At 40.6% G+C, this 13,903-nt stretch overlaps 2 protein-coding genes across 9 annotated transcripts in view; one reads left to right on the top strand and one right to left on the bottom strand.

The window, feature by feature from the left end:
* LOC117994837 (uncharacterized) overlaps positions 1–13,903 on the bottom strand; it is a 56,074-nt gene that overhangs the window by 17,662 nt on the left and 24,509 nt on the right. For all 8 annotated transcript variants that reach the window (XM_069507859.1, XM_069507860.1, XM_069507861.1 and 5 more), the window contains 3 exons: positions 13,670–13,755; positions 11,207–11,307; positions 5,925–6,069 (listed from right to left, as the gene is read on the bottom strand). In XM_069507859.1, coding sequence (XP_069363960.1) covers positions 5,925–6,069; positions 11,207–11,307; positions 13,670–13,755 — 332 coding nt within the window. The remainder of the gene's footprint in view (positions 1–5,924; positions 6,070–11,206; positions 11,308–13,669; positions 13,756–13,903) is intronic.
* Positions 7,052–10,295, top strand: LOC117994840 (lysophospholipase-like protein 1). The gene is made up of 4 exons (XM_034982816.2): positions 7,052–7,310; positions 7,730–7,996; positions 9,269–9,415; positions 10,005–10,295. The coding sequence occupies exons 1-4, from the start codon at positions 7,220–7,222 to the stop codon at positions 10,199–10,201; spliced, it is 702 nt and encodes a 233-aa protein (XP_034838707.1). The 5' UTR covers positions 7,052–7,219; the 3' UTR covers positions 10,202–10,295.

The raw sequence follows: 13,903 nt of genomic DNA on the forward strand, positions 1-13,903 counted from the left end.
GCACTTTTGTGAAAATAGAAACGTTTTTCCCCCGAAGGGTAAAAAACGTATATTTAGGTTTCAGCCGAAAGGCTTGACCCACTGTGAGATAACCCTTTAGAACATCAGCGCCATCTAGTAGTCCGTAACGAGCCGAGCCGAGTATTGGCCGGCATCGGCTCGGTGACTGGAGGGGAGTCAGCGCACAGGCAGGTGGTGTCGGCCATTTTAATTTCAGTACCGATTTCAGGAATCGAAGCGAGGTGAAGCCGGTAAGGTATTTAATGGTGGGTCAAGCCTTTCGGCTGAAACCTAAATATACGTTTTTTACCCTTCGGGGGAAAAACGTTTCTATTTAGGTGTTCGAGCCTTTAGGCTTGACCCACTGTGAGATGTTTAATATCTGCCGGCGCTGACTTAGCGTACTGTGACTATGTGTGGAGTGAGATCCACGTATTTAGGGATGTAAAAAGAAAAACCAGAAACTATTATATTCTTAACAATCAATATAATATTTCATCACAATTACTAATAAAGAATGAGTTAATTTGAATTTGTTAACACAATCACAGTTATACTAATTCTAAATTGTAGAAAATATATCCGACATTGTCTGATTTGCCATAATGTTTCTTGTGCTAGACTCTACTTCCTTGAAGTAGTGTTTCTAGAAGGTTGAGCTGCTACGCCAGTTGCCTTTGCGTAGCACCTCATCGATATCGAGGTTCTTGTTGACCCAGTTGTTTGTAGCAGCAGCTGACCTGAAGCTGCCGGGAGAGCCTTTGATTTTCGCATCTTTCAGGATTAGACTCAACCAGCCCGCTATTACAGATCTAGATGCTGCTTTGACTCTGTTCCGAGTAGTGATAAATAAATATGTCAAAGTTGGGCCTGCTTTCCTCCGCTGATCTGATTTGTTTATTATTGACAGACACCGGCCTGATTGCCGATGATTTGCGTTATCCGTTTTTGACCCAAAAGAGGGCCAAAATACGATTTGCTCTCTTGTAATCTGACAGTGTTCTGAGTCTATGTGGAGCAAAGTTAAGTCATGAACGCGACGACCAGTAGCGAGAAGTAGCAAGGCTGCCACATGCTGTGATATTTGAAATAAACTGGAGTCGTCGATTTTTCTCTGAGCAATCCAATTTACGAGATCAGCTACGTTCCAAATATTAGGGCATCTTTTAGGAGGGTTCTTCAGTAAAATTGCTTTAATGGTTTTCTTCATCAATGGATGCTCACTTAGGGGAGAGGTGCTGCAAGGCTTTGTGAAGGTAGTGATTGCTGACTTATGGACGAGTATAGTTTTTGGGGCTAACTTTTTAACGTTGTGAAGATGAATTAAGTATCTAGCTAAGTCGCCGGGACTTAGCGTTTTTGGAGATACTTTGTTGATAAACGTCCATTCTAACCATGCTCTCCAAGCAGGCCCGTAGGTTTTAAATGTAGATTGTCTTCATGCTGATTGTAGTAGGGTGCGTTCCGATTCGCTCCAATTTGTAATCTCATTGGACCAGCCCGTACCTTCCATACCTTCAAAGACAAGTTCTGAATGTTCCGAGGCGGTCGGTTGGTTTGTAAATCCCGAAGGTGATCCTTTAGATTCTGGATTCTGTATGGAGGGCATATTGCACTCTTCTTCACTTCGGCACTCCAAAAAGCTTTCTCCCACTTTGGTATCGCTAGGAGATAGTGTCCTTGGAAGCCTTTCAGATGTTGCCGCACTCGTGGGATTAGCGCTGGTGGTGGGAAGATCCAAGCCACTTTGTAATTCCATGACCTGCTGAAAGCATCCGTTTATTCGCTAGTAGCGTCCCTGTGATCTTCGCTCACATACCTCGGAACTATTGCAGAGGATTTGCTTGCAAATAGGTCGATTTCTGGTGTGCCCATCTTTTGAAAAATTTCCTTCTGTGTCGATAGGTCGAGGTGTCATTCTTGATGGTGTTTCAGTCACGAAAGGCTGTCGGCTATTCCGTTGTATCTGCCTGGCAGGTATTTCGGAATGATGGTGATTTTGTGTTGCTGTGCTAAATTTAGGATTTTTGAGGCAGTATTCAGGAGTTTTTGTGACTTCGTTCCGCCCTGTTTCCTTATGTAGCCGCTGTTCTGTTGTCTGTTTGAAACAAGATTGTTCTCCCCGAGACCTCTCCTAAATTCATTCAAGGCACTTCGAATAAGGTCCATAATTCCTTTTGATTGCAATGCCATTGACTTTGAGAGATACTCCAGTGACCCGACAGTTTCTAGCCGTTTATTATAGCGCCCCATCCGATGTCCGAGGCATCGGTGGCTATGAATATTGATGCTGGGGCGATTTGAATATCCGATGTTTTCATAATGTTCTGGAGCCACCAGTTTAGTTCTTCCTTTACTTGATCTGGCGGCGGAAACACCTTGTATCTTTGTATGTCCGAGGGTGATTTTGCTGCAATCTGAATGCGTCTGCAATAAAGGAAGCCTAGTGGGGTTACATTAACCGCAAAGTTTAATTTGCCTAGTAACCTCTTAGTATCCATCCAACACCGTTTGCCTCTGGGGAGTGTTAGGGATTGAGTCTTCGATATTGGGAATTTTTGAAGTGGGTGAGATATTCTTATTGGTTTTAGCATCCCAAATTAAACCCAAATATTCTATGCCTGTTTTTGGTTGCAGATCCATTTTGTCTGCGTTAATATGCCAACTTAATTTTTTGAGAAACTTTACTGTACATGATGCTTGTTCGGCTAAAATATCGGAATTCTGATTCATGAGCAAGAATCGTCCAAATAAACAATAACCCCTATTCCAGTGATGCTACCCAATCAGTAGTTTTATTAAAAATTGATGTGGGCACCCGATAATCCAAAAGGTAAGCAATTCATGTTGTAGATATTTCCATCAAACGCAAAAGATAAGTATCTCTTGTGTGATTTTTGGATAGGGATATGATAGTATGCACGCGATGTCAATTTTTACTAAATAATCCCCCCGTTGCACCGTCTGCGATACCTGCGATAGGTGACAAGTTGAAATTGGTGATAAGTAGCCTTCAAGGTGTTAAGAGTAATTGCACCAATATCTAGTAGGTTTTTGGTTTGTTTAGACATTCCGTCTGAGATTTTAGGTTCATATGATTTGATATTACAATTAGAAGAAAAAGAGAAAAGAAAAAAAAATTATAATAGGTGGTTTTTTAATAAAGGGTGTACGGTAACCCCTTCTAATGTTTAAGATTGTCTCTGATGCTCCTAACGGTTTCCGTAGGTCAAAGTTTAAGCCAAGTTGACCTGTGAATTAGGTCTTTGTGGTGGTTTGAGTGGTTCTGGCTTTGTTAGTGCCGGACGTACCGCTATCGTGGTTTGAGCGAAAGTCACGAACATCACGGTGTTTTTTATTTTTGTGGCTATATTCTTTGTAGTTTTGAGATCCTTTCAAGTCTGAATTCTTCTTCCCGGTCTTATTGGGATTGGTTTTCTTCGGGAAGATCTTATGTACCCCCCCTGGTCCTTTATCACTTCAGATAATTTCTCTTCCGAAAAGAGGTGAGTATCAGAGGGTGGTATGTCATGAAGGATGTTGCTCAGTACTTTATTTGCTGGCTTATAGGTCTCTCTTCGGGCTTGAATGGTTTCGGCCCTTCTGCCACAAGAATATTGTAGTAGTCCGTCCGAATTTTTTTTAAAAGAGCTGTCTGCGCCAAGCATATGGTTTTGGATTTCCATACGGGTGTTGGGATCCATTTTTTGGCAAGCTTCTTGGAAAGCTTTCCTTGAAGCAATAACCCATATGTTATGGCCCCCAGGGCCATGTCTGTTTTTTCTAATTGTGCTGTTGAATTCCAGTTAGGTGTTATTGTTGCCAAGTGATTATTGACTTTAAGTGCCGAAAATACTGGAGTGGCGTGGAACATTTTTTGAACATCGGCGTATCTTATGTTCTTCCAGCCGTCTTCATTTAATCTTTGACATTTCCGGCCTTGATCAACAAGGTTTGGATCTGCTTTGGTTAGTTTGGCCTCAGCTTCCTTGGTGCAAGGTGAAAAGTCACACTTCGGAATATTGCCGGTTGTCTTAATAGTGGCCAGTTTTCTCTGGGCCTCGGCAATTTGTGCTATTAGTGCAGCTTCTTCGGAGTCGACATTCGTTGGCATGCTTAGTGATGAGGTGTTTTCTTGAGGCAGCACACTCAGAGCGGGACCTCTAAACTCATCCTCGGGTTCGGTACTGTCCGGTACAGATTCGAAAGACTCGTTCAGTTTGGAGGAGCCTTGGTCGCTCTTAGAAGCGAGGATTGAGACCCGATTCGCAACGCTTTCGATCGCTTGGGTTTGTTTCGTAAGGAGATCCATCATTTTTATCATGAATGAATCTGTTACGGGAGCCCTGTTTGGTTCTAACGATTCGTGGCGTGGTGTTTTGGGGGATGTTGATCTCCTTTTTCTAGGTGTGCTTCCGCTGGTCGAGGCTTCATCCCTCGACGTCAGTCGCGGTTTCAGTAATTTAACTGTCTTGATAAAGTCCTCGTAGGATTTAGTATGTATCTTTTCCATGATACTGTGCGGGGAGTATAACAACGCTCTTCCGAAGGGCCATTCTAGCAATTGCCTTTTGATCTGCCGATACTTTTTCTCGGATAGAGATGCATCATTCGGGCAGTATGCCGTAGCCATCTCAGCCGTGGGTATGGCGAATCTTAATTTTGCCTCTATGCGGGAAGATATCCTTTCCCCAAACAAGTCTGAGTAAGATAGATCTTGTATCTCCCACGACTTCCAATCGTGGGGTAGTTATCTTCGATAATTTGATATATTCTGAAGAAAAACTCTTCTCCGTCGTAAAAAACGTCCAGGTGGGGGTGGTCTGAGACACAGTTCTCCCATGGTTGTAGACGCCATAATCTGGAAAGGTAGCGAAAACGTCATATGAGATGAGTTTTGCTATGACGACGTATCAATTGATACGACCAGGCGTCTCGATTGTGGCAACCGGGCGCCTGGGTCGAGGAGTCTTATCGATGCGACCGGGCGTCTCAATCGATGCGACCCCACGTCTCAGTCGATACGACCCCACGTCTCAGTCGATACGACTGACAATGGAAATCTTTCCAAAAATGTTAAGGTGCTATTCTGCCATTACCTTGACAGCTTGTCGTTCATTGCGAGACGACAAGGATTTCATAATAAGATTATGAAATAGTTCGTAGCGTAAACTACGAAGGTTATAAATATGTGCGGAGGCAACATATTGTTTGCACCTGTTTACATGGGTGATTTCCGTATCAAACTACGGACACCTATGTAAGATCATTAATTATTTGTTAATTATTAATGTAGGTACTTACGTTTGAATAACTCCGTTCCTACGGAATTATTTTCCTACTGACGACGCTGAGATTCAAAAGCGTACTGAAATTAAAATGGCCGACACCACCTGCCTGTGCGCTGACTCCCCTCCAGTCACCGAGCCGATGCCGGCCAATACTCGGCTCGGCTCGTTACGGACTACTAGATGGCGCTGATGTTCTAAAGGGTTATCTCACAGTGGGTCAAGCCTAAAGGCTCGAACACCTAAATTTATAATTTTACCTTTTTTTAAATTTATAATTTTAACAATTTTTGTAAGTATGTTTATGTTAGTTTGTACTCGTAGTTTAATTAGGTAGTGTAATTGGCTTTATGGCCGTTCTAATTAAATAATAAATAAATAATAATAATAATGGATATGGCCACCGACCACAGCGAATCTAGCGGAGGATTAGAGAGTTATCATTTTAGACGTCTATGTATCTATTTTGCCTGATGGTTTTATTTCGTATACTACCTACTTATTCATTGAATTTTGGTAAATGGTGTGTTTTTTGTTTGTCTTCTGCTTGATAATTATTGATATAAGTTAATATGACGTCATAAAAAATTCAACAATAAAAAAGCAAGCGCGAAATATTTTATTATATGCCTTTACCTCAGTAATTGATAAGCCAGCATACAACTGAAGATGCAGACCAGCACCGCGCTGACCGAGAGAGCAAAGACTCCTCGAAGACACCAGTATAGGGCTCCATGCACCACCCCGCAGTCTGTGACCCCCTCGAACGCGCAGCGGACTCCTGCAACACAAGACAAAACGTTAAAAACCCCGGTCAGGTGCGAGACGGACTCGCACTCAAAGGGTTCCGTATCACCTACCATCGCATAAGTCCCGCAAATTGCTAATGTGCGTGGCCGCCATTTTAGTGACGTCAGCACTAGACTGAAGTTTCGAGCTGATGGTATATTTTTATTTCGGCTGTCAAGATGACGCCATTTCGATGTTAATGAGTCATGGTTCCAGCGCAATAGCAATTTGCGGGACTTATACAAGAAGTAACACTTTAGTTATTTTCATGGCGGCCATTTTGAAATTTTTATCATGTTGTTGTTATAGCGGCAATAACAATACATATTCTGTGAAAATTACAAATCCCTACCTATTACGGTTCACAAGATACAGCCCGCTGATAGACAGACGGACGGACGAACGGACGGACATCGGAGGGTTAGTAATAGTTGGAACTTTTCCGTGCCTACGGAACCCTAAAATTTTGGCAACAAGTTTTTGCAGAAAAAATCAAGCAGGCCCTCTTGCCGAGCGCAATGTGGAGAATGGGTATTTAGGTAGTTTATTTGTATTTGATAAACCCCCGTGGCACAGCCTCCTATATTGTCTTAGAGAAGGCTATACCCGTGGCTAGTTGAACCACGGGGGTTTGACACCACAAAGTTCCTAGTACAGACAGTGTAAAGGCATAGGTGATGCGCCTTATCTCTTGGGTCCTGTCGAAATATTACTCCCATCCCATCCAATCCCATCGGACTATTAGAGTGAGGGATTAGAGTGTGCACATATGGTTGCGCACACGATCCAATCAGAGAAATCCAATACCTATGATGAATAATAATAATAATTTATGTCCAAAGACACGAATCTAAAGTTACCCATGTCAATTGTAAAACACAAGGCAAGAAGTAACCGAATTCTGAACGCAGTGTTTTAAATGTCAAACTCGATCTCATTCGAGTTGTCAATGTTACGTCAATGTCACTTTATAATTTTCGATTTTCGTAAACAAACAAAAAAACCAAGTTTTAAGGATACTATAGTCTTATTTTACGCTTAGAAGAATTAATAAATCTACTGTCAGAGGTCGTAATAATATTAATTTTGAATCTCTTACTCTGCCTGTGTACGAAATTACGATTTGTGTATTTTCTTTGTAAATGAACAATATGTCTAGGTTAGGTGCACTGCATTTCACGAAAAACACCGGCACGAAACACACGGCTACTGTGATATTCTTTCATGGATCAGGTAAATTGTAACAGAGTAGTGTTTAAAAAATTGGTCAAACGTATAAACCTCAAACAACCTTAATAACCTTTTATAACCTCAAAATTAACTTTTAACCTAGTATCTAAATGTTAGCAGGCATGTTTTGCGCCTCCTGCTAATATCACTCATGACATTGTTTGTTATTAACATTACTAGCTTATGCTCGCGACTTCCTCCGCATGGACTATACAAATTTCAAACCCCTATTTCACCCCATTCGGGGTTGAATTTTCAAAAATCCTTTCTTACCGGATGCCTATGTCATAATAGCTATCTGCATGCCAAATTTCAGCCCGATCCGTCCAGTAGTTCGAGCTGTGCGTTGATAGATCTGTCAGTCAGTCAGTCACCTTTTCTTTTTATATATTTAGATTATAAAATATAGATATGAATTTCAGGAGCAACTGGTGATCATATGAAGGAATGGGTACATTTACTAACAAAGAATTTCACATTCCCGCACATAAAGGTCTTGTACCCAACCGCACCGTTGCAGCCCTACACTCCAGCGGGAGGCCTAATGAGTAATGTGTGGTTCGACCGTGTAGACATCAATCCCAATACTGCCGAAGCATTGGACTCACTTGAAAAGATTGAGCAGGATGTTAAGAACTTAATTAAGAGGGAAAATGATGCTGGTATAGCTAACAATCGAATTATTGTAGGTATGTTATATTCTATCTATCATCATCATCATCAACCGATAGACGTCCACTGCTGGACATAGGTCTCTAGTAGGTACTTCCACACACCACGGTCTTGCGCCACCTGAATCTGATGTCGTCTGTCCACCTAGTGGGGGGTCTTCCATCATTGCGTCTTCCGGTGCGAGGTCGCCATTCCAGCACCTTGGGACTCCAACGTCTATCGGTTTTACGAACATGAAGCAGCATTCCTTATAGCACAAGTAAAGAAAAAATCCGAAAACTGAATTTGTAGTTACATCATTAAAAAACCGGCCAAGTGCGAGTCAGGCTCGCGCAATGAGGGTTCCGTACCACAGTATGTTTATTTACGTATTTTTTCGACATTTTGCACGATAATTTAAAAACTATGATGCATAAAAATAAATAAAAATCTGTTTTAGAATGTACAAGTGAAGACCTTTCATATGATACCCCACTTGATATAGTCACTCACTTTGAAAGTTGAAAATACTAATTATTAGTTCATGACCACAATTTAATTTTTTTTGTGTGAGCTAATCCTAAATTCACGGTTTTTAGATTTTTCCCCAAATGTCAGCTATCCTACTTACCTGCCAAATTTAATGATTCTAAGTCAACGGAAAGTACCCTATAGGTTTCTTGACAGACAGACAACAAAGTGATCCTATAAGGGTTCTGTTTTTCCTTTTGAGGTAGGGAACCCTAAAAATATTAAATGTGTCCACAAAAAAATAATTTGTTTATTAAATCACATATAAATGGCGCTGTCCGTCATTAACTTCTATGTTTTATATAAAAGTGTTAGGTATTATCTTGTACGATGGTAAGGAACCCTTCGTAAAGCAAGTCTGACTCGCACCTGACCTTGCACCTAGGGTTGCCAGGCGTCCGGATAAAGCCGGACATAAGTAGGCTTTTTGATTGCGTGTCCCGCCAAAATAAATGGTGTCCGGCTTGTCCGGCTTTTGTTAGGCTTTTTACATTTCGCAAACGAGTGTGGCCGAGCGCAGGCGAGTCGACGGTCGGTCACTCCCGTAGGCGGCAGTGCCGCCTGACAACAAGATTTATGACAATAATAAAAAAAGCTTTATTTTTACATACATTTTTTTTTGTCGTACCTATTATAAGACACAAAATCCTCAATAATGTAGGGTGTCCGGCCGTTGTACCCAAATGTCCGGCCAAACTGGCTGGTCTGTCCGGCTATTAGATTTGGCGACCTGGCAACCCTACTTGCACCTGACTGAATTTTGTTTTAATTCATTTAAGGTGGTTTTTCAATGGGCGGTGCTCTGGCGCTCCACACAGCCTTCAGGTGGGAACCTAATGTGGCAGGGGTATTTGCATTTAGCTCATTCCTCAATGACAACTCCATTGTTTATCAACAACTTAAGAAATCTACTAACAATGCCAATGGTAAGAAAAAAAATCTAACGTTTTTTTATATAAAAATGTCGAGCAAAACGAGCAGGTGGGTCACCTGATGTAAAGTGATTACCGCCGAAGTCGCTCGTCTTCGGCTCGGATATACAAATTGGCGCATCGACTGCAATTTTCACCATGCCACAGCATACATAACTATTGTCATCATCATCATCATCATCAACCAATAGACGTCCTGTGCTGGACATAGGTCTCTTGTAAGGACTTCCACACGCCACAGTCTTGCGCCGCCTGAATCCAGCAGCTCACTGCGACTCGTCTGATGTCGTCCGTCCACCTAGTGGGGGGTCTTCCGGTGCGAGGTCGCCATTCCAGCACCTTGGGACCCCAACGTCTATCGGTTGTACGAACTATGTGCCCTGCCCATTGCCACTTCAGCTTCGCAACCCGTTGAGCTATGTCGGTTACTCTAGTTCTGCTACGGATCTCCTCATCCTTCATTCTGATTTGATCATGTAGAGAAACTCAAAACATAGCTTTCTCCATCGCCCGCTGAGTGTCAGCTTTCTTATGAGGCCTATAATAACTATTGTAATCCAACAATAATTTAAAATTCTTTCAGTGCCTCTCCTCCAAATACATGGAGACATAGATGACCTGGTAGACCTGACCTGGGGCCAGACCACGTTCACGGAGCTGCAGTCACACGGAGTGAAGGGGCAGTTCCATGTCATGGAGAGACTGGGTCACTCGCTCAATAAGAAGGGGTTGAACATCATTAGAGATTGGGTTGAGATACTGTTGCCAGAGGTGCATTAAATGAAAATAGGTAGTTATTTTGTATTTAATTGGTAAACTTTAGAATTTAGGTTAGGTATAAGTTCAATATTGATATTAGACTTTTATATTATGATCACTAGTTTTTTTTAAGTAGTGATAGTCGAATAGTCGGGGGTAAATTATTATCCTAATCAGTGGCGGATTTGCAGTCTTGGCCGCCCTAGGCCCCAGATAATTCAGTAAGTACCAGCCGCCCCCTTCTCTACACCCATTAATCATGGCCGCAGCCAAGTTTATTGTTTCCATACAAAAAAAAGTGATAGGGAAATGAGCTCAGCCACAACAAAATTTCATATTAAAGCACCTTTTAAATGAGAAAAGTAGAGTGAAATGAACTTTGTCACGTTTGGCCGCCCCTAATATCTGGCCGCCCTAGGCGCGGGCCTACTGGGCCTTAGGACAAATTCGCCACTGATCCTAATGAAGGGACAATTTAAAAATAATGAATTCCCAAATTAACCCTGCAGGGAATTTACCTACTCGGGATTTCTCACTTTTAAACCTGCACCTGAAAGGTTAGTTTCTCAGCGCCACTACTACAAATACTTAACCTTTTATTCGATACAACTTAGCTCTTGACTGCGATCCCACCTGGTGGTAAGTGATGATACAGTCTAAGATGGAAGCGGTCTGTTAAAAACCCGTACCCCTATTCGGTTTCTACACAGCATCGTACCGAAACGCTACATCGCTTGGCGATACGACTACAGTAGCCTGCATAAAATATTGTATATCGACCTTTAGAATGAGATTTCTGCTTTGTAGAGCGTTGTCTCTGTCATACTTAAGTGACATTTTGTCGGTTTAAACGACAGAGACAACGCTCTAAGAAACCGCTATCTCTTTCTAAAGGTGATGTATAATATTTCCTGCCAGGTACTGTATGCCGGGTGGTAAGTGGCTGGCACTGTTGACATAGACTTCGAGCTGAAACTAAAAGGTTAGCACTCTATCCCCTCACTCTCATATTTAACAATAACTTACCTTCGTCATCAGAGCCGCTGTGCTGCGAGTCGGTGGGCATGGAGTAACAGGTGCAGGTCCGAGTCAGCTTCGTGTAGTCACAGAATTTTAACGTTTGCAATCTGAAATAGAGGATCAAAGGAATAGATACCTCTATAGTCTATACCGTAGATTGAATAAAAAATCTAGACTAAAGTACTGTGTAACCGAGACTGAGATAGCGATAGTCCGACGTAACGATGAATTACACGACAATTACTATTGTTTAGTAGTCTGTACCCGTAGTACAAGATTTTACGTCTCACCAAACCAAACCAAATTCGAGAGTCGAAATTCTTCCGCGTTACAGAAAAATGGACCTAAACAGCCTTGAATTGAAGTCAAATATTCAATGCCACTGATTTTAATTTCGCAATGTTTCCGCTTGGAGCGCTGGCTGTAGAAGTGTAGACAAACTTGAGCTTTAAAACAAGGCATTTAAGATCCAGTTTACTGTAACGCGGAAGTATTTCGACTCTCGAATTTGGTTTGGTTTGGTGAGACGTAAAATCTTGTACTACGGGTACTGTATTGTTTAGTTAGTAGTAGTAGTAGTGTATATTTGTATTAACCGATCAACAACATTTGTATTAAACGTTTTTAATGTGAAAACAAGTAAATAACTAATAAGAAATACAATGATGCCACGAATTCTCAAAGTTTGTTTTGCAACTAAAGTTGTATTCCTTGAAAAAAATCAGTTACACGATAAGGGACAAAAAATAGGTTAGCTGCGTCTCTGTTTAACACATTAGTAACTTTATCTGTGCTCTCTTTTTAGTGTGAATGAGAAAGCAAACGTTCCTTTGTCTAGATTTTTGACTCCGTCTACGGTCTATACTCTATATTCTATACTATCTAGAAATAGTGATCGCAGAACATAAAGTAAATATCAATAAATTAATAAGTAATCCCGACTTAATATTATAAAGGCGAAAGTTTGTATATGTGTGTGTATGTTTGTTACTCCTTCACGCACAAACTACGGGACGGATTTGGCTAAAATTTGGAATGAAGATAGATTATACCCTGGATTAACACATAGGCTACTTTTTATCCCGGAAAATAGAAGAGTTCCCGCGGGATTTTGAAAAACGTAAATCCACGCAACGAAGTCGCGGGCATCAGCTAGTTAATTATACATATCTCACACCCGGATTTACTCACGTGTTTAGTCGAACGTTAGAAAGAAAGAAAGAAAGAAAGAAAAGACGTTTATTTATGCAATTGTGCCACACATTACAACTTAAAGCTAAGAGCTGTTTATTCCGGCGCTTCTTCCACCTGAGAACAAGCAAAAGAAGCGCCGGAACAAACTGTCATATTGTGTGGCACAACCCGAAAAAAGGGTCCCAGCTCAGCATTATGCTGTATGCCTTGTTGCACAAGAACATACAGCGCTGATTTTCAGCTGGTACCCTAAACCGGGTGACGCCACGGAATCATAAACTAATGATAACTAAACATAACTAATAAAATACACGGAAACATAAAAAAATCACTAACCAACAATTACTATACTTAGTTATTTAGCACCATACATATTTCAAAGTCTAATAATAGTAAGACAAAGACTAAGCACACCTACATAATTATATTATACTAGCTGATCCCCGCGGCTTCGCCCGCGTAGATTTAGGTTTTTAAAGATCCCGTATAGCCTATGTCACTCAGGAATAATGTAGCTTTCTACTGGTGAAAGAATTTTTAAAATCGGTTCAGTAGTTCTAAAGATTACCCCCTACAAACAAACTTAACGACATTACCTCTTTATATAATAACAACGGGCCGTGCAGCAGAAATCGTAATATTTTAATTTCGCCATAACTTCAAAACCAAACGTCCAATTTTAATCATTCAAAGACCAAATATTATCTCCATAAACTGTTCTTAGTGATGAAATTTGTTTCATCACTAAGAACAGTTTATGGAGATAATATTTGGATCATTTATTTTGATAAGGATTAATAGCATGAGTAAAATAAACGCGTTTAAATGTAGTCCAAAAAAATTCAAGATTTTTAAATAAAAAAATGGTTGCTGTGCCTCACTCGACATAGATGGGTATAGTGTGTCGCGGACTTTTTTGTAGATATTTATAAGATCTACAATTAATTAGAACATTTTATGGTTCTATCTTTTATAGTTTAGGCAGCGTACGCAAAATAAGTAACTTTTCTGGTTGATTTTTTACACCTTGTGTCCGAAAAACCCAAATATCTTACGGAACCCTATTTTTTTCCAAAATAAAATATAGCCTATGTTACTCGTGGATAATGTAGCTTTCGAATGGTGAAAGAATTTTTAAAATCGATCCAGTAGTTTTTGAGCCTATTCAGTACAAACAAACAAACAAACAAAGTTTTCCTCTTTATAATATTAGTGTAGATTAGCCCGACTAAACACTTCAATTTTATTTATAAGTACTTATAGATTTGTACTCACTTATTCATGTGTATCACAGTGGTTGTGATAGTTACTAGGACACACGTTAGAGCACATACGAGGCAGCAGGCTCCAACTACTTTTATCTGGAAAAAATAAAAATAAAATAAAAACAACTGACCAAGACTGACTAAGATATTTATGTTTTTTTTTCTTTATTTAGGGGCTTTTATATTTATATACATGTCAGCCCCATTTTAATCTAAATACATACAATCAAAACAAGAAAATTCT

This window comes from Maniola hyperantus, chromosome 27, assembly GCF_902806685.2.
Source record: "Maniola hyperantus chromosome 27, iAphHyp1.2, whole genome shotgun sequence".
Taxonomy (NCBI): domain Eukaryota; kingdom Metazoa; phylum Arthropoda; class Insecta; order Lepidoptera; family Nymphalidae; genus Maniola; species Maniola hyperantus.

Excerpts from the sequence above, each read along its gene's own strand:
- LOC117994840 (XM_034982816.2), top strand. The coding sequence starts at position 7,220 with ATGAACAATATGTCTAGGTTAGGTGCACTGCATTTCACGAAAAACACC. Across the intron at positions 7,311-7,729 it reads GATATTCTTTCATGGATCAG|GAGCAACTGGTGATCATATG; the intron begins GTAAATTGTAAC and ends TATGAATTTCAG. Across the intron at positions 7,997-9,268 it reads TAACAATCGAATTATTGTAG|GTGGTTTTTCAATGGGCGGT; the intron begins GTATGTTATATT and ends AATTCATTTAAG.